Here is a 25,023-nt window from a genome sequence, read left to right as displayed (position 1 = left end):
CCAGAGACTGTCTGCCATTTCTGTTCGTCGAAGGACCAGGTTTTGGGGACTTTGCAGTCAAGTATGACATGGTCGCTGACAAAAATGACCTTCCTAATTCTTGAAATGTTGCCAAGGGTGGTATCGATGACGTGTATACTTCATTGCATTGTGTTGTCCTTGAGGATATAAAAAACAACATGGGGAGGCATGGCAATCTAGCGTTTGACATTTGGAGAGATCAGTACCGAAAGTTGTCATATCAAGGACATAGACTACTGTTTTTGACACCTGAGTTTGAGATGAAAGTCAACACTCTTTCAACTAGATGTTTTGGAACTGACAGACATACAGCTGAAAACATCAGGAAGAATACAGGCAGGTAATAAAGGCATTCAATCTCTCCAGCAAGACCATTGAGGTGGTCCGAGACAAAGGAGCAAATGTGAAGAAAGCTTGCCAACTTGAAAGGGTTTCTTCTAGGGACTGTTTAGGCCATGGTTTACACAACCTGCTGATGGTTGACGGCTTTCCAAATGTACAGGAGATTGATTATTTGATCTCAAGATGCCGTCAGATTACAAGCGCACTGAGATATAGAGGACCAGAACTGGCAAGGGAGTATAAACTCGAGAAAGAAAGATTAGAAGAACAAAACTCTCTGAATGAAATGATAGATGTGGCCACTGAAGTCGATGAGTATCTCAGGGTGGATTCCGAGCTACCAATTCTAGAAAGCACAGACGATATGCGGCTTGTAGTAACAATGGCCCCGTCACTACGAAAGGATATGCCCACCCGCTGGAGTGCGACTAAAGCTCTCCTGGATAGTGTTATTGCCAATAAAGTTGGAATATGCAGAGTTCTGAAAAGAATGCATAAAAGACAGTTGGTCCTAGATGACTCGGAATGGGAGTTGCTTGGTGAACTTGCCACATTTCTAAGCATTTTCAGAGAGGCCGTGGAGGTTATGGAAGGGGAACTGTACCCTACACTTGGAGTAGCTCTGCTTTGTAGAGCAGAAATTGAAAAACATCTTGTGGGCAAAGTGTCAGATTCAGCAGCGATCAAGATCCTTAAGCAAAACCTCAAAGAGAAGCTAAACTTCAGGTTTCCTATTGACGATTACATGATCGGTGCTGCATTACTTGACTGTGAAAAATTTCAGTTGACAGCTATTACTCAGTACCTGGAAAAAGAAGGTTACACAGATGGGAACCCAAGAGAATTTTTGGTCAAGCTTATCCAGCTTCATGTCAATAAAGAAGATTCTTTAGTTTTCATGCAACAGCAAGCAAACAGCCATGAAAACTGTAAACTGGAGACCTCCAGTTTCTGTGGAACTCCGACAGAAGAGCAACCACATGCTGATATGGACATGGAAGCTGTTGAGACGACTACAACTGATTCAAAGGTTAGTTTTACCAATATTGAAGTTCTTTTTTCCCGCTCCTAAAGTATTAGCGTAAAAAACCATCAGTCTAGATTTACCCACCGCTTTTTTTTTGATTGCTTTCGAAACAAGGCACAACAATCGAAGGGATCCCATGCGGTTCTGAAGAATTTTCTTTTAAGGGAATTGTTTTTTTGTTTTTTTGTTTTTTTTAAGCCGAGGAATATAAAATTGGATTTTACATTCTGATTCATGATTCAACCTTGAACCAAATATTCTACATAACGAGTTTCATGAAAAAAATATTTGTTCCTTCTCACATTATTCTGGCCAAATTCTGGGTCATCGGTGTATCCAGTATCAAAATGAACGCTATATTCGGGCTCAGCAATCATGAAAATAACATAAACAACCCTCAGCCAGTGTAAATTGCTTGATTGCCACCTTCCAAAATTCCGGCCCCCTGCTCCCCTCTTGGTTTTTGAGCAATATGGCCCATACGTGAACTTGGCCTTACGACTTACCCAAGGAATCTATATACCAAGTTTCATGAAAATATCTTTTGCCGTTTTTGAGTTAGCGTGTCCACAGACGGACATATCGACTTCACAGGTATTTACATCTTTTCAAATTGGATCGATTGAAAACCGACCCTTTCCTTTTTCCTGAAAATTGCGCATAAAATGCGGCATCCTCGCCACATGTCTCGTAGGATTTCTCGCGGTATTAATTGTACATCAAATGTCGCAAGAATACTAGTCCGAACTCTATGTCGTGAAAACTGCAGAGCTCATTCTGCGGATTCTGAAGAACAGTTGAATTCGGACACGCTCTTGCTGATGATGCTTAGGCTCCTAATTTTTATTTTTCAAGTGATGATTTTATTTGACATTTTTCTAGGCTGAAGAAGCGTTGCCAAAGAAAAGAAGGTTGAAGGAGAGGGCAAAGAGGCTGTCGAAAAAAGGAGAAAGGGTTCGAGACGAGGTGGATAATATCAGGAATGAAGTGAAACATTATTTTTCCCTTTTAAAAACGTGGGAAGAAATAGAAGGCGACAGTGAGGGCAACATTCTTCAGTTCTGGAGAAAAAATTGTAATAAAATTCCATACGTCGCCGCACTTGCCAGGAAGATTTTGGCCATTCCTGCGACTAGCGCAACAGCAGAACGATTATTTTCGGTGGCGGGCCTGGTATTGGTGCAGAAGAGAAGTAGCCTCACCCCACACCGAGTGGATAAGTTGATTTTTATTCATGACAATTACAGCCACATCCGGCAGTTAGAATAGACTTCCAAAGTTTGACTGAAAGTTTGATTTTTTGTCCCTCCACGCTATTTTGAAAAATACATTTTTTTACACATACTAATATTTGGAGTTTCATTAGTATACCAGCTTACCCGTCACGCGTTGTCACGATCTTAAAAGAAAGGAAATTCAATGAGAATTCCCCCAAGGGAAATTTCTAAACGTTCACTGTGTTAGTTAAAAGGTTTTAACGTCATAATGGTTTCATTTCAGTTTAATAATAATTGAGAAACATATTCAAATCATACAAGATTACGTTGAATTGCTATGCATGCTCTTCGAAAAGCTTTTCAATTTTCTGAAATCTTCCATTATATAAATTCATTTAAGTTCGACCAAGCTAATTGGTTGTGAATAAACCCATTGATTGGAAATTAATTTTCATCTTCCTTCCTGTACTGAGGTGGGTCATCCACATTTCGTCATTGGGAACTGATGCTTGATTATTTTTTAAGGTGAAATTTTAAGTTATCCTATTCAAAATGATTATAAATGATTATACAAAAAATTGGTAGGACAGGTTGATGTGTTTTGCATATACTTCTGCTTGCAATTGTATGTTCTTTTGTGTATTGTAAATAGTTTTATGTTTTATGTATGGTACGTTTCGACAGTTGGATAATGTTTTTAAATATGAATCAACACATGTAAATTAAAGAAGGAAGAAGCCAAGCAAAAATACTCCGTACAACATCTTTGTCCAACCCCTATGATAATTTAAAAATTAACAAGATTTTCGTGAATTATACTCGATGTATTTTTTTTAATTGTTATTAAAAACCCTTTTTTAATACAAGGAAGGCTTTTTAGGAATATAAAAGAGCAAAAAAAAAACGATCAATATCAAAGTCGCCCATTTCAACTGTTTTAAAGGTGACAAAGCAGATATTGACAAAGGGTATTATGAAAAAATTAAGCTTCTAAGTTCAAACTTCTATTAAAAGTTTTTACCCAGATAACTGACAAATTTTGTGATACGGTATTTGAAGTTTTGTATGCAGTAATGCTCGATGAAAAAAAAACTACTAATTTTGATAATTATTTATGTTAAGAATACAAAGCTAATATATACTTCAACTATTATGCAAGGGTTCTGAAACGCCGCAGCCATTTCCTTTCTACCAGATTTCTACTTCCCTTGATGAATAACAAAGAAGACCAGTTTCCAGCCAGCGACTTGTGAATATTTGAACTCAAGATTAGGCTCAAATCTGTTGTAAATTTAAGCTGTGATTTGAGAAAGACTGATGAAAACAATAATGTTTGCGGGCAACATTGATCGCGCCGGCGGCGCGCCACCGACATCTTACCAGCGGCGCGCCGCCGGCGTCTTACAGGCGGCGCGGCGTGCTGTTTTTGGCCCCGCCGCCGCCGGTCTTCCCTCATCGGCGCGGCGCCGGGGTCTAATTAGGGTCACTAGAGGAATAGGGTGACTCTTCAATAAACTCCAGCTGGTAGCTGCAGCAGAGGATGTCACATTGAAATTCTCATAGTTATCTTTGGCCCTTGCTGCTGGTGGCCAACAAGATTTTCTATTTTAGCATGAAGAATTTTCCCTTTCCCTTTTCTCTTTTCTTCTCTCACACTCCTGTTTAAAGGCGGCCTTTGAATGTTTGAATGGGGTACTTACATAGCATAGAAAAATGGATTTTAGTCTAATATTTGAAAAACTGCAAATGCAACCATGATCAGCATTTCAAATCTGTTTCCTGAAAGGAAAATGTGGGCCTTATAAGATTTACAAAATTGGTACCTGATTGCCACTGAAAAAAGTTTCCTTCAAATAAGCTATTCAGCCAAGTCTGTACAAAAAGTGAAATTTGACACAATTTTATGCTCTTTCACCTCTATCCTATCAGAAACAAGGGCGTTATAGCTATTTTTTCACTGGAAGGGGGGAGAGGGGGAGAGATGACGAACATCTACAGTTAAAATCCAAATTATGCCAACTTTTTTCTTAACGGTTTAAACTAATAAGAGTTTGTATGTTTGTTTTTTTTTTTGCATGAAAATGCTTTTTAAATAATAGGTGAAGCGGCAAATATGTTTGAAAAATATACAACTGAAAAGATTATTCAAGCACGCCTGGAAGGCAAAATATTCAATTCATTATTCTACTGGTTTGCTCTTTATCTAACCAAATTATAAATGCGAGTTATTGATTTCAGAATCTCCCCTACTTTTTCATTTTTTCTTCCATAGTCGACTTATAAATTGACTTATAAATTTACAAAACATAAAAAAAATTCACAGAAACGCAGAAAATTGAATTTTTTTTAGGTGGCAGAGCTTAGATAAGGTCCCATAAAGCTTTTTTGCACGTAAAAAGCCTTTCAGGGCTGCTTTAAACCAGGCATACTTTTTTTTATCTATGGCTCAACTCGTCTACTTTTCCAGAGCAAAATTAAAAATATGCCATTTTTACGATATGTATTTCTGTAGATTTCACCAATCCTTTAATTTATCAAGAAGACCTTGAGCTACGGAAATGGCAGATGGCAGGTCCACTGCACCAATGAAAAAGTTACTGTCGTCAGCAAAAAGAATAGGGTGCAAATTGGGATGAAGAATATCAACAAGATCATGAACATAAATTAAAACAAAAGTGATCCAAGCACAGGGCCCTGTAGGACACCTTTCAATATAGGCAAAGTAGGGGAAGAAGTACCATTAACCAAAACATACTGAAATCTCCCTGATAGGTAAGACCTTAACCATTCTAGTGGTCCAGCTAGTGGTCTTCTTGTCCAGCTAGATTAGCTGGACAAGAATATTACGATAGGCTTTGACCCTTGCCTTATCCACAGACAGTAAGTTTTGTCACCATTTTTTTGTGAGGTTAGGTTGTGTTGCCATTCCCTGCTTCTACATTTTCAGAATGCTGTGTATCATTTAAGTTTGGAATTTCAAAAAATGGCAGTTTAAAGTTAAAAAGAGATTTTTTTAAGTAAGTAAATGTAAGTTCTTTGCGCAGTCTTTTCCCCACAACCTCTATGAAAAAAGTCCTCCCTTCCTTGCAGCCTCAGTAAACGAACTAGATAATAAAAAAATAATAAAAATAAAAGAATTTACTTGAAAATAAGAGAATTGTGTAATACTTAAAAATAAATTAAAATTTCAGGGCTGCTTTAAACCAGGCCTGAAAAGCATACTTTTTTATCTATGGCTCTACTCGTCTACTTTTTCAGAGCAAAATTAAAAATCCATCTTAGCAACCTTTTTTCGTAAATAGTTTTATTTTCTTGTCTTTCTGTGCCTTGAATGTTTTTTTTTTCTTTATTTACTTTGCTCTTTAAACTTTTTAAGTTCCATATATGCCGTGTATTTTCTTCTTTTTTTACTCCAAAAGTGTAATCTTTGTATATGATGTGGATTAAAAATAAATCATTGTTACTATAGTTGAAATTAAAATAGAAGTCAAAAGACTCATAGGTGCAATTAAGTTTCGTGTGATTGTGATTTCATAACAATGGGAAATTTCCCTTCTTTTTGGATAAGAAGTATTCTTTAATATGGCCTTCCAAACTTGATGGCTCGAAAAAGAAAAACAAAATGGCGGTCCAGTTACATTCTAAATTTTGCTCAAAATATGGGAAAAGACAAAATCCCAAAGAATTGCCGTTTGCAAGGTGATGGAGCTTACATAATGTCCCAAATTGGTTTTTAACAGTCTTAAAGTCTTTCAGCCTTACTTTAATGGTTGTTTTTGCTTTGGATACACATTATGGGCAAGTAAATAACTTTAAAACCAGCGTCGACCCATATAGGGTCTAAGCTTTTTGGTGAATAAGAAGTATTCTTTAATATGGCTTTCCAAACTTGATGGCTCGAACAAGATAGAAAAATGGTGGTTCAGTTACATTCTAAATCTGGCTTATCGCAAAGTATGAGAAAAGACATAATCACAAAGAATTGCCGTTTGCGAGGTGATAGAGCTTACATAATGTCCCATATAGTTTTTTAAAAGTCTTAAAGTCTTTCGGCCTTGCTTTAACGGTTATATTTGCTTTGGATACACATTTTGGGCAAATAAATAACTTTAAAACCAGCGTCGACCCATATAGGGTCTAAGCTTTTTGGTGAATAAGAAGTATTCTTTAATATGGCCTTCCAAACTTGATGGCTCGAAAAAGAAAAACAAAATGGCGGTCCAGTTACATTCTAAATTTTGCTCAAAATATGGGAAAAGACAAAATCCCAAAGAATTGCCATTTACAAGGTGATGGAGCTTACATAATGTCCCAAATTGGTTTTTAACAGTCTTAAAGTCTTTCGGCCTTGCTTTAACGGTTATATTTGCTTTGGATACACATTTTGGGCAAATAAATAACTTTAAAACCAGCGTCGACCCATATAGGGTCTAAGCTTTTAAGAAATCAACAATAAAAACTGTCACAGAAACTGTCCAGTAGAAGCAGGAAACAAATGACGTTTTTCTTACTCTATGTCTTGGTTCTGTTCAGTAGTACCTCTGTACCCTAAAATGTAGGCACATTTCCCCTTTTTTCATTTGCTAATAAATAAACTAGGTGAACGATCTAAAATATCATTTTCTTGCACGATTTGTTGAAAATTTATGGAATTACCACTCGTTTTTGCTTTTTTCTTTATATTTTCACTCGTTTTTTTTTTATTTTTTTCTTTATATTTTTAATCGTTTTTGTTTTTTTTTTTTTTTTTTCTTTATATTTTTACTCGTTTTTGTTTTTTTTTCTTTATATTTTTGCTCGTTTTTTTTCTTTATATTTTCACTAGTTTTTGTTGTTTTTTCTTTATATTTTTACTCGTTTTTGTTGTTTTTTTCTTTATATTTTTTCTCGTTTTTTTTTCTTTATATTTTCACTCTTTTTTTTATATTTTTACTCGTTTTTGTTGTTTTTTCTTTATATTTTTGCTTGTTTTTTTTCTTTATATTTTTGCTCGTTTTTGTTTCTTTATATTTTCACTCGTTTTTTTTCTTTATATTTTTACTAGTTTTTGTTGTTTTTTTCTTTATATTTTTGCTCGTTTTTTTTTTATTTTAAAACGTTTTTGTTTTTTTTTCTTTATATTTTTGCTCGTTTTTTTCTTTATATTTTCACTCGTTTTTGTTGTTTTTTCTTTATATATTTACTCGTTTTTGTTGTTTTTTTCTTTATATTTTTGCTCGTTTTTTTTCTTTATATTTTCACTCGTTTTTGTTTTTTTTTTCTTATATTTTCACTCGTTTTTGTTGTTTTTTCTTTATATTTTTACTCATTTTGGTTGTTTTTTCTTTATATTTTTTCTCGTTTTTTTTCTTTATATTTTCACTCGTTTTTGTTTGTTTTTTTTCTTTATATTTTCGCTCGTTTTTGTTTTTTTTCTTTATATTTTCACTCGTTTTCATTTTTTTTACATTTGCATCTCAGAAACTTCTTTATAAGGAATCAAATAACTATAAAGAGCAATGCTATGCCAAGACCTGACCCGAACTTTTTAACATATGATTAGAAATAGTCAATCAAAGATCAAACAGGTATTTTGATACAAAAGAGCAAAAATTTTAAGTTAGTATTTGAGGGTTGACGCGATTTTCCTTGTATTTTCTCCCAAATGGGGGTACTGATACCAAAACTGATTGCAGAAACTTGCTGAAGATGTAATAACTGTGATGCACATAAAAAGAAAAAAAAATCTTACCGTTCTACAGATAAAGAATGGTAAGAACGTTCTACTTTGCATGTTCTTTGATTTTAAAACTTGGCGGTCAAAAGTAAAACTAAAGTAGTGACCTCAGTTCGTCATTCTAAGAACGATAGTTAACGGACGGTCAGATAGCGTTTTAAAGAACCGCTTAGAAGCACAAAGTAAAACCGAGGTTTTACAAACAAACGGTTAATAGTAAAATCAAGAATTGAATCTTGACCGAACGGCGAAATCGAACCCGGTAAAAATGATAATTTAAATCTTTTATAAAAAAAATTAAATTTAAATTTATATACCATAATCTAGAAATTTAAAAGACCATAATAAAAAAAGACCATTTTCAAGTCTACCTATCCAAGTTTTGCAGAACTAAAAATGCTTTGAATCAAAATGACAAGAGTGGGAAAGATGAGGAGGTCAAAATGCAGGGGCATTTGGTCTAGTAAAAAAAAAAAAAAAATTGAAATATCTTTGGCCGCCATAATTTTTTGTGCTATTACTTATTAATTATATAAATTCTGTCGTTTATCCATTTTCATGTCTACAACTTTGCTTCTTTCATTTGTTATACAAATGTACCGGCCAAAATTTTTAAAGGAATTTGAAGAAGAAGTTTTAAGAGGATCAAAACAATTTTATATGGGGAGGGGGAGGTGGAATGATTTAAAAAAAGTTGCATTTCTTAAGTCAGAATATCAACATTTTCACGCATTTTCACATCTATGTAAAAAAAAGAGGCGAAATTCCTTAAACAAATTCCAGCGGGGGGGGGGGGGGTATATGACTCAGATCCTGCGTCTAGAAGGTACGCACGACATGGGATGGGTTTTCCCAGATATTTCAAGATCCCCCCTATCCCAGTATCTTAAGATTTTAACAATTTTTTTTTTACAGTTTCCTACAGTTTTAATTTAATTACCTTATTTTTAAAACGCACGTGCCTAGTGTGAAGGTTTCTTATGCAACTGCTTCTAAAAAGACTAAATAATGTTAAAACTGTTCGCAATACCTGAAACAGGATCCCAAAAATTGATGATTTTTTATTAGTCGATCTTGCAGTTATTTCAGCTCTGTTGTAAAGGATTATACTGCAGACTACGGATGAACAGGACATCGCCACATATGTTGCTAAAATTAAAAACTAAAATAAAAAAGTAATAAGCACTTCAGCAATGTCAGAAACTTTCCTTATTAGCAATTTTCTTAGGCATAAAACAGGTTGTTCCAGAGGAAATTGAAATTAGACTCAAACTAGATAATAATATTTCTTTAAATAGGGGTTTGGGAGAATATACACTAAATGCCTTATAAACAAATTTAATAAAAACGATATAACAAATTATATTAAAAAAACAGTAAATAATTCCACTCAACCTGTTACGGACAGACATTCTAGGCTAGCTACCAAAAAGGCAAGATCAGTATTGGAACCTTGTTTTTAACTATTTTTTATTTCACTTGAATGAATAGCGTTTTTTCACCTCACTTGATGTACCAGTCCTGGTTGAACTTCCCTGAAGTAATGGTGATAGGACTGTTTTAAAAAGATTTTAGTTCTAATGATCGTTTTTAACGAGACTTTATTTTATGTTGTTTTTTTTTTTCATTTGTTTTTCCGAGGACGGCACTTAGATATAAGGTCGAAATATTCATTTAAAATTCGCATTACACTGTCTTATAGAAAGTATTTCCCTATTGTTCTACTTATATTTTGTTGTCAGAACATAGCTACACAAAGTAATACCCTTCAAAAAAGTCAATAAAAATAATAATTTTAAAAACAAATAAATAAATATAGAAATATACTAACTAAATCCAGACCTGCAGAAACTGAGCTCATATTTAAAGAATCTAAACTAGAAGGGAATTCCCATCAGAGCAAGGGAAGAAGGAAAGGGACAAAATATAAATCCCTAACCGATGATCAAATAAAATAGCAGATAAAAGTAATGAAAAAAAGGGAAAATAGAAAAAGAGAGAAAAAAGCAGAGACAAGGAAGCACACAAATTGACAGAGAAAAAGATTTTCTCATCATAGCTAGAAGGGTGTAAAACAAAACCGTATATAAACAAAATAAAACAATAAGTGAAGGTAATGAAATAGAGGGAAAATGGAGACAAAAAAAGAAAGACAAGGAAGGGAAGAAAGAATAATAGGAAAAAAGTAAAGCAGTAGATTTTTAGATTCTTACACCAAAGCCCATTCCTGTTTCGTTTTTGATTTAAGCGGAGCTGTCTGTCTCCTATTTTCACCGAATGGGTTAATTCTTAAGAAGAAGCATTCTAAAATTAGCAACTGCTCATATTGGATTTGCGTTACATTAAATGTTATAATTAACTTTAGTTCGTTACTAAATTTAATTCCGTTTTTAGTATAGACTAAAACCGTGAACATAACCCTCGGGAAAAGAATACTAAAATACGACACTACTTACAGTAAAATTAAATGTTTGCCAGGTCAAAAGCCATGTTCGAATACTTCAGGGCCTGCCCAAGGGCAGTATCCTTTCGTGTTACAAAAAATAAAAATCGAGTCTCAAAGCTTGATAATGGTAAAAGGTGACCCCTTGTCTCTATTTGTCATTCTGATAGCTTAATCATATCGAAAAGAAAATCTCTGTTTTTATTAAAATATACTGGGGATACGCAAGGACCATACCTTTAGCATACATGATTTAGATTCTTGAATCATAGCTCATTGTAGTCTTGTATAGTCGTCCAGCCTGATAAATGATATAGATATTCGTCTAAACCTGTAGTGAACTAAAGCATTACAATTTTCTTAAAAAATTATGCTTAGAATATAGTTAAGTAGTTATATTTATACTAACTGTTAAACCAATTCCACTGATAGTCTTCTGGAATCATAGACAATTGAAGTGATTAAGTATGATTAAGTATGGAATCATAGACATCTGTGGAATGATTAATTTAACCGTTAGTTAAATTAAATGCTTGCCAGGCCAAAAGCAATGTTCAAATACTCTGGGGCCTGCCCAAGGACAGTATCCTTTCGTGGCATACGAAATAAAAATCAAGTCTCAAAGCTTGATAATGGTAAAAGTTAAGTCATTGTCTCTACTTATTACTCTGATAGCTTAATCATATAGAAAGGAGGATTTCCCTATGTTTTTATTAAAATACCCTGGGGATACCCAAGGACCATACCTTTAACATTAATGATTTAGATTCTTAAACCATAGCTCATTGTAGTCTCGTCCAACCTGACACATGATAAAGATATACGTTTAAACCTGTAGTGAATTAAAGAATTACAATTTACTTAAAAAATTATGCTTAGAATATAGTTAAGTAGTTATAATTATACTAACTGTTAAACCAATTCCATTGATAGTCTTCTGGAATCATAGACAATTGAAGCACTAATTGAGGCAATGCAGCTAAGAACGAGTCAAATAGTAATAGCGTTGAAATATCATTCCACAGATGGCAGAGAAAATTCTTGCTTGTCTCGCTGGTAATGCCATCAAGATACAACCGGATCAATTCCCAATACCTAAGAAAAATAAATAAAATTAAAAGGGGAACATTCACGCAGCACAGCAGACAAATAGATAATTCGCCTGGTTTCAATTCTTTTCCTTTATCAGATTTAAGCCTCTTTCTCTAATTAAATAAAAAAAAACAAGTTTTTTTCAACTGAAAGTAAGAAGCAACATTAAAACTTAAAACAAATTTTGTTCCAATTCTTAAGTAATGACCCCTGAATCATGACGTAGATAATATTACTCTTTGAACGAGTCAAAGAGTAATTGCGTTGAAATATCATTCCACAGATGGTAGAAGAAATTAAGGAAAGTAAGGAGCAACATTAAAACTTAAAACAAATTTTGTTCCAGTTCTTTAAGAATGACCCCTGAATCATGACGTAGATAATTTTGGAGACCACACTGCCTTTCCATGACGATAAATAAAAGTTCAAATAGGGATAAAATCCTTTTAGTAGACAAGTGTTTCACAAACAGTGATAGAAATTCACAAAAAAATTACCAGATATTTCGGTCACTGCATATAAGTTATAAGTTCATAAGTTTATTAATCCTTATTCATAAACAAATAAATAAATTAAACAACGCTTTCACGCTGAAGAAATCCTAAGAAGGTTTGCGATCACGCGAAAGTCCATAACTCAACTATCTACATAAACCTCAACTATTTAATTAAAACTATTATAAATAAACCAAAAATAGATAAACTACATCCTACTATATATATATACATATATATATATATATATATATATATATATATATATATATATATATATATATATATATATATTATATAATAATAATAATAATAATAATAATAATAATAAAATAAAAAATAGAGAAAAATAAATAAATAACTGAATTAAAAATTATAATACATAAATAAAATATAAAAGAAAAATAATAATAACCAATTCAGTCTCCATCACTCATTATACTCAACTCCCTCTCCCCTCCCCCACTCTGCCAACCTTACCTCAGCCCCTTGTGACCGAATATCTGGTATTTTTTATGTGAATTTATATCACTGTTTGTGAAACACTGTCTATTAAAAGGATTTTATCCCTATTTGAACTTTTATTTATTGACCCCTGAATCACAAAGTCTGTTTAATTAGAATAGATAACTCTTTTGAAAGTAATAAAACAAAATTTAGCGTAAAGAGCTAGGCATTGACTAGAAGGCGAACTTCTCATATACGTAATAAATTCTGTTTGTTTTAAGTTCTAATGTTGCTCTTTACTTTCAGTTGAAAAAACTTGTTTTTTTATTTAATTTCTGTTCCTTTTTTAAATAATGCTGGGAAATCCGGCGCCCCCTTCATAGAAATGTCCCTTCCCCCATGAAAACATCCTCCCACAAATTTTCGATCAAAATTTTGATCGGGTGACTTTGGGAAAAAAATGAGCGTGGGAGGGGGCCTAGTTGCCCTCCAATTTTTTTGGTCACTTAAAAAGGGCACTAGAACTTTTAATTTTCATTCGAAAGAGCCCTTTTTCGATACTCTAGGACCACTGGATCGTTATGATCACCCCTGGGAAAAAAATAAATAACAAACACGCATCCGTGATCTTTCTTCTGGCAAAAAAAAATATACAAAATTCCACATTTTTGCAGATAGGAGCTTGAAACCTCCACCGTAGAGTTTTCTGATACGGTGAATTTGATGGCATGATTTTCATTAAGACTATATCACTTTTAGCGGCTGTTTCTCCTTTTTTGGAAAATAATGCAAATTTTTTCAGGCTCGTAAATTTTGATGGGTAAGACTAAACTTGATAAAACTTATATATTTGAAATCAGCATAAAAATCTGATTCTTTTGATGTATCTATTGGTGTTAAATTCTATTTTTAAGAGTTTCGGTTACTATTGAGCCGGGTCGCTCCTTACTTACAGTTCGTTACCCCGAACTGTTTGACAAAACCGTAATTATTTGCCTTTATGCGACAGATCGAGAAAGAATCATCTTAATGACAAGGAATGGTTTCAAGAAATTGAAATCGCTCGTCGTAAAAATTTTAGAGTGGGGAGTTCATAAAACTGATATGTTAATTCTTCAATATAAATTTATACAAAACCAAATCAAAACGCCTGAAATAACTAAGTTTAACGCAACTGAAGTTGAAAGTATCAAGGTTGTATGGCAAGTGATAACCAGTAGTGCATTTTGAACGATGATAAATCAAAATAGAGTTGTAATGAGGATTAATCAAAAAGTAAATCAAAATAAGCAATTCTGTTATTGTCAAACCTGTATTAAAAGTGTTAGCAGATAAAAACGTAAATCATAACCATCGGACTAGTCAGAAAGTATTCTCAGGATTGTTGAGTCAAGACTCGGCTCCGAGTAAATTTTTTTAGGACCCCTCTTCCCATCCGAATTTTTTCTTCGCAAGGTTTAAAAATTACAGGTTTCTCACCTAGATGTTACCAGCCTGTTCCCAATATGGATCTTAAAAACCTATCAAGTTACATTTTTTAGGTGGGGGGGATAAAAGTCAAAGAAATTAAGTCGATTCACTGTTTCAACTGCTGTCAGTTGTAACACAAGCTAGTAGCCCAAAAAAAAAACACTTTGAATGATTGAAAATCAACCAGAAACAACTAAAAATTCTACAAGTGCAATTACCTAGAGAAGGAGTAATTACCTACTAGGAGGAGTAATAGGATGAATTTATTTAAGACCAGTTTTTAAATATATTACACCTTGAGATTAGATGAACTTTGCTAAAATATCTTGTATAAAAATAAAACTTGGCATATTAGATATCAACAAAAATCCAGCTAAATATCTATTAGGGCGTTTTGCTATTTTCAAACATTGGTAAATGAGTTTGCTTATTGCATCAGCTACATTCTAAGATAATTATAAGGGATTTTTTTTTTTTATAAGGGGAATAGACTGTATGCTAGAGCCAGAAAACTATCACTATCTTGTTAAAATTTATCTTTTATAACCCTACCACGTCATTTTCAGACTTAAGGACGGTAGAGACTAATCAGCCTGGTTCAACTGTAAATGGTAATTTTGGTAACAATTCTGTAATGCAAATTTAAGGTTATTTTCCTGAGTAGATCTTAAATACTGATAAAGATGACAGTGACCACCATCTGTGATTAACAGCCCTATCAGCAAAGCTTGGACTCCGTAAGTCCTAAACCACAAGAGGTTCAGACCATTTTATGGTTACCACCAGCTCTACACGGAATCATGGCCATTGGTGCTATGCAGGCTCTGAGAATAAATTCTTGTAAGCCCATCTAACGAACAAACATAAAAAAAGATATTGTTTATTTAGAAAAATTGCTAAAGATAATTTCTTGAACTATAATGGCTTGCCATAAAATAAATAAAAACTAACAAAAATGTTTTTTTTAAGACCAAAGAAAATACTGAAAAAACAAAGCAAATATTTCGAAAATACAACCGCCTTTCTCCTTCAGCGCGAACAAAAAAACTTAAGGAAAAACGTCCAAAAAAAAGAAAAAACAAAAACAAATGCGGAAAGTCAATGTGAAAAAAACAAACCACTAAAAAACAATGAAAAACCAAAATTAAAAGTTAAATAAAATTTAATAAAAGCAGAAAATAGAAAAATTAAAACCAAACACATAAAAGCCAAAAGCGATTCATCGACTAATTTCCACGATTTGCACGAAATCCAAAAACTGTTGAAATGCCATTGACGGATACTAGTGAACAAAGGCATCGAAGGACACTGTCGTTTGCTAGTGTAATGTTGTAATTGTAATTGTTAGTGTGTTTGTCTTTTTTGGCTTTTTTTCCTAAATATTAATTTGGTTCATGTTGAAGAGCAGAGGTGGTTGTCCTTTCGAAATATTCACTTGTTTTTTTTTCAGTATTTTCGTTTGGCCTTAAAAAAAAGTTTTTGTTCGTTTTTCTTTACATTATGGCATTCCATTGCAGTTAAAGAAATTATCTTTAGCAATTTTGCTAAATAGAAAATATCTTTCTTCTATTTAGACAAAACGAATTAGTTAAACAAACCAGCTTCACTACTCACTGTTCAAATGTATATGTATAGCGTTTCAGATGCAATAATTTCAATTATGAAACCTTGTTATTTAATCCTGGTATTTACGCCCCCCCCCCCAACTCTTCATGGCGTTCTCTTTTAGGTCAAACCTTTCTAATGAAAAATATTCCACCGGAATTATTACATATATATATATATATATATATATATATATATATATATATATATATATATATATATATATATATATATATATATATATATATATATATATATATATATATATATATATATATATATATATATATATATATATATATATATATATATATATATATATATATATATATATCCTCCTGGGACCTGGTGTCCACGTCTGTGGACACCCCCATAAAATATTTTTTTTTGCAAAGGCCTTGCCATCTAGCAAAGATTTTGTTGTTTCAACGTGCTTTTTGGACCTGGAAAGCCATCTACGATTTTTTCAGAAAGTTTCTGCGACTTTTAGTGGTGTTTTTACAAACTAGAAAAGGCTAAAATAAGGAGATGAAAAAAAGCAAAGGTAAGAAAAAAGAAAGTTTTTGTTCGTTTTTCTTTACATTATGGCATTCCATTGCAGTTAAAGAAATTATCTTTAGCAATTTTGCTAAATAGAAAATATCTTTCTTCTATTTAGACAAAACGAATTAGTTAAACAAACCAGCTTCACTACTCACTGTTCAAATGTATATGTATAGCGTTTCAGATGCAATAATTTCAATTATGAAACCTTGTTATTTAATCCTGGTATTTACGCCCCCCCCCCAACTCTTCATGGCGTTCTCTTTTAGGTCAAACCTTTCTAATGAAAAATATTCCACCGGAATTATTACATATATATATATATATATATATATATATATATATATATATATATATATATATATATATATATATATATATATATATATATATATATATATATATATATATATATATATATATATATATATATATATATATATATATATATATATATCCTCCTGGGACCGGGTGTCCACGTCTGTGGACACCCCCATAAAACATTTTTTGTGCAAAGGCCTTGCCATCTAGCACAGATTTTGTTGTTTCAACGTGCTTTTTGGACCTGTAAAGCCATATACTATTTTTTTTTAGAGAGTTTCTGCGACTTTTTGTGGTTTTTTAACACGATATAAATGTATAAAGTAAGGAGATTAAAAAAAGCAAAGTTAAAAAAAAAGAAAAAAAAAGAAAGTGGTAAGAACGAGTTTTGAGAAAAATCAGGTGTACTCTCTTGATTGTTGACAGTGCTTATAATGTTTTAAAAGCAGTTAGTTTGATAAGTGCCATCTTTTGGAACTTGAAAACCTCCATGTCCACGTCTGTGGACAGGCGGTTCCAATCGAGTAAAAAGCTAGGGTTGACTTTTCGTAGTTCAAATCTTGATTCTAATGGGGATAGCAGAAGCCAATGATTGTTTTATTTACTAAATTGGTAACAACCTAGCCGCCACTCACCCATAAGAAATCGCCACCCCCGTAAAGTGTCCCTACCCACCCCCATTCTGTCTCCCATACCCTTTTCTTCCTTACTTTATAAAAAAATTTTATTCCCTTTTTTACAAAAAAAATAAACCAAAATAACAACCCGTAAGTCTGCTAAAAATTAAACTATTTTGTATATATTATTTTTTCATTGTTGAATATTTGGTTATTTTATTTGTTACCCTTTTTATCTTTTTATTTTATGACCTTAAAAATATTTTATAGTTATGACCTATATTTATGACTTTTGTATTTTGTGTTTTCTGACTGTTACCTGTCGTGTTTTTGTTACAGTGGTAACTATGTGTTGTTATTGTATTATTTTGTTATTGTATTTTTTTTTTAATAAGAAATGCAAATTTGGTCCACTAGGGTTTGTGATAGTTCTTTTGCCAATCTCTATCTATCTATCTATCTATCTAGCTATTAGTTTCAAGCTTACTGAACCTGTTCCTTTATTGTAGTTTCCCTTATGATGCCCTTGGAATGCTTGATGAGAGTGACCTGGACCTCTCTGATTTAGATGATGAGGAATGGATAAAAAATCTCTCCTAATCGTCTTCAGAATGTTATGTTGAACCAGGTGTAGCAGCCATTCCATCATCAAACAGTTATGCTGTTCTTCCAGATGTTGAAAATGAAGAATCTGATGATGACGTACCCTTAGCAACCCGTGCCAAACGCTTGAAGGCTGACAAAGTAGCAGCAACCTTGTCCTGGAGGAAGTCTCGGCGGTTCGATAATCATCGTGGCCCGGACGTGGGCCCCGCTCATTTCCAGGACCACAACAATTGGAGTACAGAACAATTCTTTTTGCAATATTACCCGGAGAGCTTCTTCGAACGTATAGCTTTTTGCATGAACTACAACTATCAGTTGGCCCACCACAAAAGCTTGAATGTAACTCCAGACAAACTGAAAATTTTTGTTGGCATTGTCAGCCTGATGGGGAACCTCAAGTTTCCTCGGATCCGCATGTACTGGTCTGGGAATTTTAGGGTGGAAGCCATATCACAAAAGATGACTCGAGACAGATTCTTCACAATCCGGTCAAACCTGAAGTTCGTTGTTGATTCAGAAATCTCAGACAAAAAACAAAAATAGGCTTTGGAAGGTGCAGCCGATCCTTGACAACTTCAGGAATATCTTTCTCCAGTTGCCACGTGACAGGAACTGTTCAATTAACGAAGAGATAATACCCTTCCAAGGTATGTCGACACTCAAACAATATGTCCCTAACATGCCCAATCCAGTTGGATTAAAGAATTTTGCCCTTGCCAGCTCCTTAGGGCTGATACTTGACTTCCAAATCTACCAGGGAGCCATCACCCTGAGGGAAGAGCTGGTAGCACATGGCTTGTCAGCTGGGATCATACTGCGCTTGTCGGAGACCCTACCAGAAGGTACATACCTCTATTTTGACCGATTCTTCTCGTCTGTTAAGCTCCTCGACATTCTGGCTGAAAGAAAAATAAATGCAACCGAAACTATCATGAAGAACCGTTTGGGTGCCAACGGCCCAACGCTTTTTACTGAAACAGAAATGAAAAGAAAGGGCAGAGGAACCTCTGTCATGTCTGTGCGCTCAGATAGAAAAGTAGCCGTGACCCAGTGGTTTGATAACAAAGTGGTTCTCCTGCCTTCAAATTGCAAAGGCATTGAAGAGGAGACAGAGGTCAAACGGTATGACAAGCACCAGGGGTCTTACGTGCAGGTCAAATGTCCACGAGTAGTCTCGGATTACAACACCTACATGGGTGGGGTCGACCTTGTGGACTGTATGGTTAGCTATTACCGGTTAGAGACACGTACTAAAAATTGGACTTTGCATCTGTTTCATCATGTCGTGGATGCTGCACTAGCCAATGCATTTCATGAGCTGAAAGGCCATGGCCCAGAAGTTTCTGGTGACCTCAAACAGCTCATTGATCTTTGTTTCAACGTGGCCGTTTTTGCTCAGGTCTGGAAGCTTGGAGCCACGGGGTTAAGAAAATAGCAACAAAGAGCCGTTGGGTGAAACTCAACACCGTGTTTTGAGTGTGAAAAAGAGGCTAATCCCTCCCCTATATGCCAGAGCTGCACTGCATCTACCAGAATTTTGTGACTTGACGAATGCAGCCCGATGCAGAAGGCCTGGATGCTGCAAAAGGTCAAGATGGATGTGCTCGCAGTGTAAAAACATTCTCTGCTTGACACAAGACAACAACTGCTTCAAGAAATTTCATGAAGAGTCATGTTTTGTTTTCAACGTTTTGACATATCTTTTTTAATAGACGAAACAGATTTTTACTATACTCTTAGCTCGATAGGGACCCAATGTCCACACCTGTGGACATCCTCCAGAGGGAGGGAGGGGGGTCAACTTTTTTTTAGTTGATCAATGGTCAAAATGATTTTTTTTAAGTCAACTACAAAGAAATGAACATAATCAGAAAAGTATTTCTATGGTCAGGTCTCAGGAGGATATATATATATATATATATATATATATATATATAATATATATATATATATATATATAAATTATATATATATATATATAAATTATATATATATATATTATTTGTTTATGTATAGAAAATTTCATTTATATTTTTATTTATATATATTAGATAGTCAGTAAAGTAATTATTTTTGCTCGTTTAAGTTCCAAACTCGCTCTTTACTTCCCTTAGAAAAACTTTGTATTAATATTTGCTCATTTTTAATTGAAAAACGTTGTTAATTGGGAATTCCTGTTTCTAAAAAAAATAATGTTGTTCTATTTATCTATATAGCAAAATTACTACAGCTACTCACTTACTGTGATTATTCTTCCAAAATATAATGGAAAATGGAAAGGTAAGGATAAAAGGAGATGTAAAAAAATGTAAAAAATAGAAATGGATATGTAAATGTTAAAATAAAAGGAAAATGGAAAGGAAAGGTAAAATGGAAAGGCAATGTGGTCTTCGCCATTATTTATCTGATTTTCTTTTTGATATTATCTTGAACCACAAACAAAATATTCAAGTTTAATGGAGTGTCACTCTCCCCAGATGTTACCTGATGCTTAGATATTACCAGGCAATAGAAAGCCCCTATTGTCCCATGTTCTTCAAGGGATGTATCTATGAAATTTAATCCAGCCTCATGAAAGCTCTAATCCATAAGGGCGTACTTCTAAAGTGTTGTGAAGGAAACAGTCTCGCAGACTTTATCAATACAAGAGAAAAAACTAAAAGTTCTAAGAAGTATATGTTTCATCAATTAAAATAAATGGCAATAATGAAAAAGGCGATAATTCTACATTCTATACAGAGAACAATTCTACTAATAAAATGAATATATCATATTTAAAAAAAATACGTTCAGGAAATAAGTTGTTACCATTTTAGCCTACCAGGATATATTGTTAAGACTAAACTCCGCCGCCCTCGTTGTTTATGCTCGTATAATATATTTTTCGTAAATATTTTGTAATGAATGGAATCAGTAATTGGAGAATAACTGTATACAATGTTCGATATCTTAATAAATAATTTCTGAGACCACACTGGCTAATCATGACGGAACAAAAAACAGCAAAGAAGAGAGAAACGAGGACAATAACAGCCAGTGATAAACAGAAGAAAAAGTTATGCAAATATGTCGATTGAGACCTCTGCTCAATCGGCCTTAGTGTAGAATAATAAAAAAATGGAGATAAAAGTCCAAAGGACAATATAAAAACTAAACCTCAAAATAAACACTGAAACTAAAATAAGGACTTTTTCGAAGCAACAATGAAAGGGTAACAGAGAAAAAAGAAACGAGGACAATAACATAGAGAAAAACAGTGAAAAGCAAAAAAAAAATAATGCAAATATTTTGGTTGAGACCTCTGCTTAACCGTCCTCACTGCAGAAAAAAGGAGATAAAAGTCCAAAGGACAATTTACAAACCAAACCTCAAAATAAACACTGAAAGTAAAACAAGGACTTTTTCGAAGCAACGATGAAAGGGTAACTTACAAAAAAGAAACGAGGACAATAACATAGAGAAAAACAGTGAAAAGCAGAAAAAAAACAATGCAAATATTTTGGTTGAAACCTCTGCTTAACCGTCCTCACTGCAGAAAAAAGGAGATAAAAGTCCAAAGGAAAATTTAAAAACCAAACCTCAAAATAAACACTGAAAGTAAAACAAGTACTTTTTCGAATCAACGATGAAAGGGTAACTTACAAAAAAGAAACGAGGACAATAACATAGAGGAAAACAGTGAAAAGCAGAAAAAAAAATAATGCAAATATTTTGGTTGAAACCTCTACTTAACCGTCCTCACTGCAGAAAAAAGGAGATAAAAGTCCAAAGGACAATTTACAAACCAAACCTCAAAATAAACACTGAAACTAAAATAAGTACCCTTTCGAAGCCACGATGAAAGGTAACTAAGTAATAAACGCAGTACTGAATGGCATTTCGCAATTTCATTTTATGTAAAGCATTCTTAAATGCTTATTGCTTGCCCAGTAGGATATTTTCAGAGATTCTATTAGGTTGCGAAATATAATTTTGTGGATGGAAGTAGTATAAGAAATACAGGAGCTGCCCCACCTATCTCACCCCTTCAATTTACCCCCTTTTTCAATTGAATTCACCCTATTTTAAATGAAAATCTGCAACATTTTAACAATTTTCCATCATGACCTTTAAGATCAAAGAAGGTCCTCTGAAATAAGAATTTTTGATGTAATTTGAAAACGTATTCCATTCTTCTTATACTACTGCTAAAATGTAATAATTTATAATTTATTAGATAGTTCGATATACTACTAATTAAGTTCAATATCAATATCTAGATAATTATTATTATCTTTCCCTTTTCTTTCAATAATCTTTAGAATCATACCTTTATCTTTTTCGAATTTTTTAAATTTCTTTTCAAAATCAATTGCTGTAAAATCAAATAGATTTGATGCATAGGTATCAACCATTTCACCCTCAAAATTAATAATAATAACAAGTTTGTTACCATATTTATTTACTACGTTTTTCATTGCTTTAATTGATTATTCTATTCCAATGTCTAAATCTTCTTTCTTAATTGTTTGATTGTGTTTATTTTCCCCTTTAATTTCTCTTCAAATTTTCTCAATTTATTTTTAAATTATTTTATTAAAAAAAATTTTTGTACCGAAAATTAATTATCGATTAGCATTTAATTTATAGATTAACATGTAATCTACGATCAATAAATTTGGCATTATTCCGAAGAATCTTTAACTTGGTGAAAGATTTCTGGGAATAATGCCAGACACGCGACAAAAATAAGTTTCAGATTACGCAACCTAGTAGGTGTATTTCGAACTATGACTGTTGCAATGAGAGAATGAAGCGAATAGGAAATGAGAGCAAATAGAGTGGTTAATGAAACAAGCAATATTACAGGTGGAAAGTAAGAAGGGTTTTATTTATGTCTTGGACTTTACAGACATGGAGCAGTATTTATACCCGTTTAATTTCACTTGCTTCATATACTTTTCACGGTGAAAAAGCTGCAATGTTTTCTACAATTAATTTGCTCGTTGAATCGTTTCTTTATTAGCCAGTTCATCATATTTATACATAGCAAGCAATTCTTAATAAAAAGATTAAGCAGTTTTATGCTTAACCTTTCTTTCTGCTATTCGTATACGTATTCCAAGTATTTCAATCAGAACTGTGCCAAGACTTGAAGAAGCAAGGGGTAACATAACAAAAGCAGATAAACCTGAAGCACTAAATATAAATTTAGATACTAAGAAAGCATTACTAACATTTCCATAATATTTACAACTTCTACGATAAACAAATAATCGTTTCTCTAATTCTTCTTCCATTTATATTAAGAAATAAAATCTAAATAAAGTTTTGTGGATTCACTCTTTTTTTAATATACTCTACACATAAATGTCCACAATTGATCAGTTAAATTTTTTATTGGAATAGAATGATAAGCAATCTGTTTTTATTTTTTTCTTCTATTATAGACACATTATTTATACTATTTCCATTATCTATCTTTTGGATTTTTATCAATAAAACTAATTCATAAATTAATGATGAAATAATAAGCAAATAACACAAATATTTTAACCATTCTTTTGCTGTTCTTAATTTCTCCGAATTGAAAACATTCATTTATATAAAAAAAAAAATCTAAATAAAATTTTGTGGATCCACTCCCTTAAATCTTTTTTTAATATACTCTGCACATAAATGTCCACAATTGACATCACTTAAATTTTGTATTGGGAAAGAATGATAAGCAATTTGTTTATTTGAAGTCTTTAAATATTTTACTATTTCATTTCCCGGCGGAATACCAAACGAGTCAAAGAATTCTACAAATATATGCTTAGGGTCATTGAAATAACAAGTCCAATGAGCTCCAGGTGAACCACTTAAATCATAATTAATAACACAACATTCTTTTTTATTGATTTTATTTGGTAAATTATTTCTAGAAAATATGCCTCTGAAGTAAGGAATGTGGTGTAATTCAGCAGTTATATCAATATTTGTTAAGGGATTTTTCTTTTTTTACTCGCTTCACGTTTTTTGAATAAGGAGATGAAACTGTAGTATCAGCAAGTTTTTTGGGTCTTCCACGTTTCTTAGGAACTTCAACGTTTTCAGAAAGTTTTTTGGGTCTTCCACGTTTCTTAGGAACTTCAAGGTTTCCCATTCCAACGTTTTCTGTGCACCTGAAAGTCTTAAAGCTCCTCCACCGATTTTCCTAGGTAATTTTAAAGCTAAACCAGAGTTGCCAGTAATTTTATCAGCAACTTTTTTACCAGCATAAGTTCCTAAGGCTGCAGCACCACTTGTTAAAGCCGCTTTTCCAAGTGCAACAGCTAAAGGTATTAAAAACGGGAAAAATACTCCATTTTGGACTAGCTGTTTGTACGAAACATCAATATCACATCCTTTATTTTCTTTTTAAAATTTTTCTATTTTATTTGGTTTAAAAGAAATTGAACGGGTTCTCTATAATTTTTTCTGCTGTGATTTACACGAATTTGACATTTTTGTTTTGCCTTAAAGCATTTTTTAATTTTTCTTTTTTGAAAAGGGGATAGATAAATTGTATACTCAATAAAACTTGACATTTATTAGTGAATTATTTATTTCGTTTCAGCCTTCCTTTCATTCTCTTTTTAAATGCTTCATCGGGATCTTTTTCAAGTATATTTATTATAACATTTTCGAAATTGTCTAAGCGACCAGATAACTGAATACATCCCTTCTAGTGTACCAATAGTATTGAAAGATGGGCTGCATAAGCACCGTTTTTTGTCTTTGCATCATTTCTAATTTTTCTGCGTTCAACATTTATATCATCTTTTGATTCTTTCAAGTTATTTCTTACTAATAATAATATAATATCAATTTTAGTCGATGTTTTGTCAGAAGATTTATACATTCTAGTTATTCTATTAAGATCCTCACTTGAATGCTGATTTGTAATGATTTGTTGGTTGAAAATTTCATCCTTGAAATCGTTTAAAATAATTTTAACATTTTGTAGAGTAATAGCATAGTTATTTGATTTTGCATCACCTAAATTAATTAAACGCTTACCCAGTAAATCAAGATTACCATTATCATCGAGTAATCGGC

The 25,023-nt window shown here is 32.9% G+C and overlaps 1 protein-coding gene across 2 annotated transcripts in view; it reads right to left on the bottom strand.

The window, feature by feature from the left end:
• LOC148948017 (uncharacterized) overlaps positions 1-25,023 on the bottom strand; it is a 112,842-nt gene that overhangs the window by 29,689 nt on the left and 58,130 nt on the right. The window contains exons 3-4 of one of the 2 annotated variants that reach the window (XM_089095177.1): positions 11,677-11,861; positions 9,354-9,472 (exon numbers count right to left, since the gene is read on the bottom strand). In XM_089095177.1, coding sequence (XP_088951303.1) covers positions 9,354-9,472; positions 11,677-11,713 — 156 coding nt within the window. In that variant the 5' untranslated portion in view covers positions 11,714-11,861. Of the gene's footprint in view, positions 1-9,353; positions 9,473-11,676; positions 11,862-25,023 lie in introns of those variants that run through there. The other variant, XM_089095178.1, reaches the window with a different exon arrangement.

The sequence above is a fragment of the Artemia sp. Qi Xiang Cuo genome, chromosome 10 (genome assembly GCF_049724085.1).
Source record: "Artemia sp. Qi Xiang Cuo chromosome 10, ASM4972408v1, whole genome shotgun sequence".
Classification (NCBI taxonomy): Eukaryota; Metazoa; Arthropoda; class Branchiopoda; order Anostraca; family Artemiidae; genus Artemia; species Artemia sp. Qi Xiang Cuo.
Note: the sequence above shows the minus strand (reverse complement) of the source record. Positions and strands in the feature narration are given on the sequence as shown.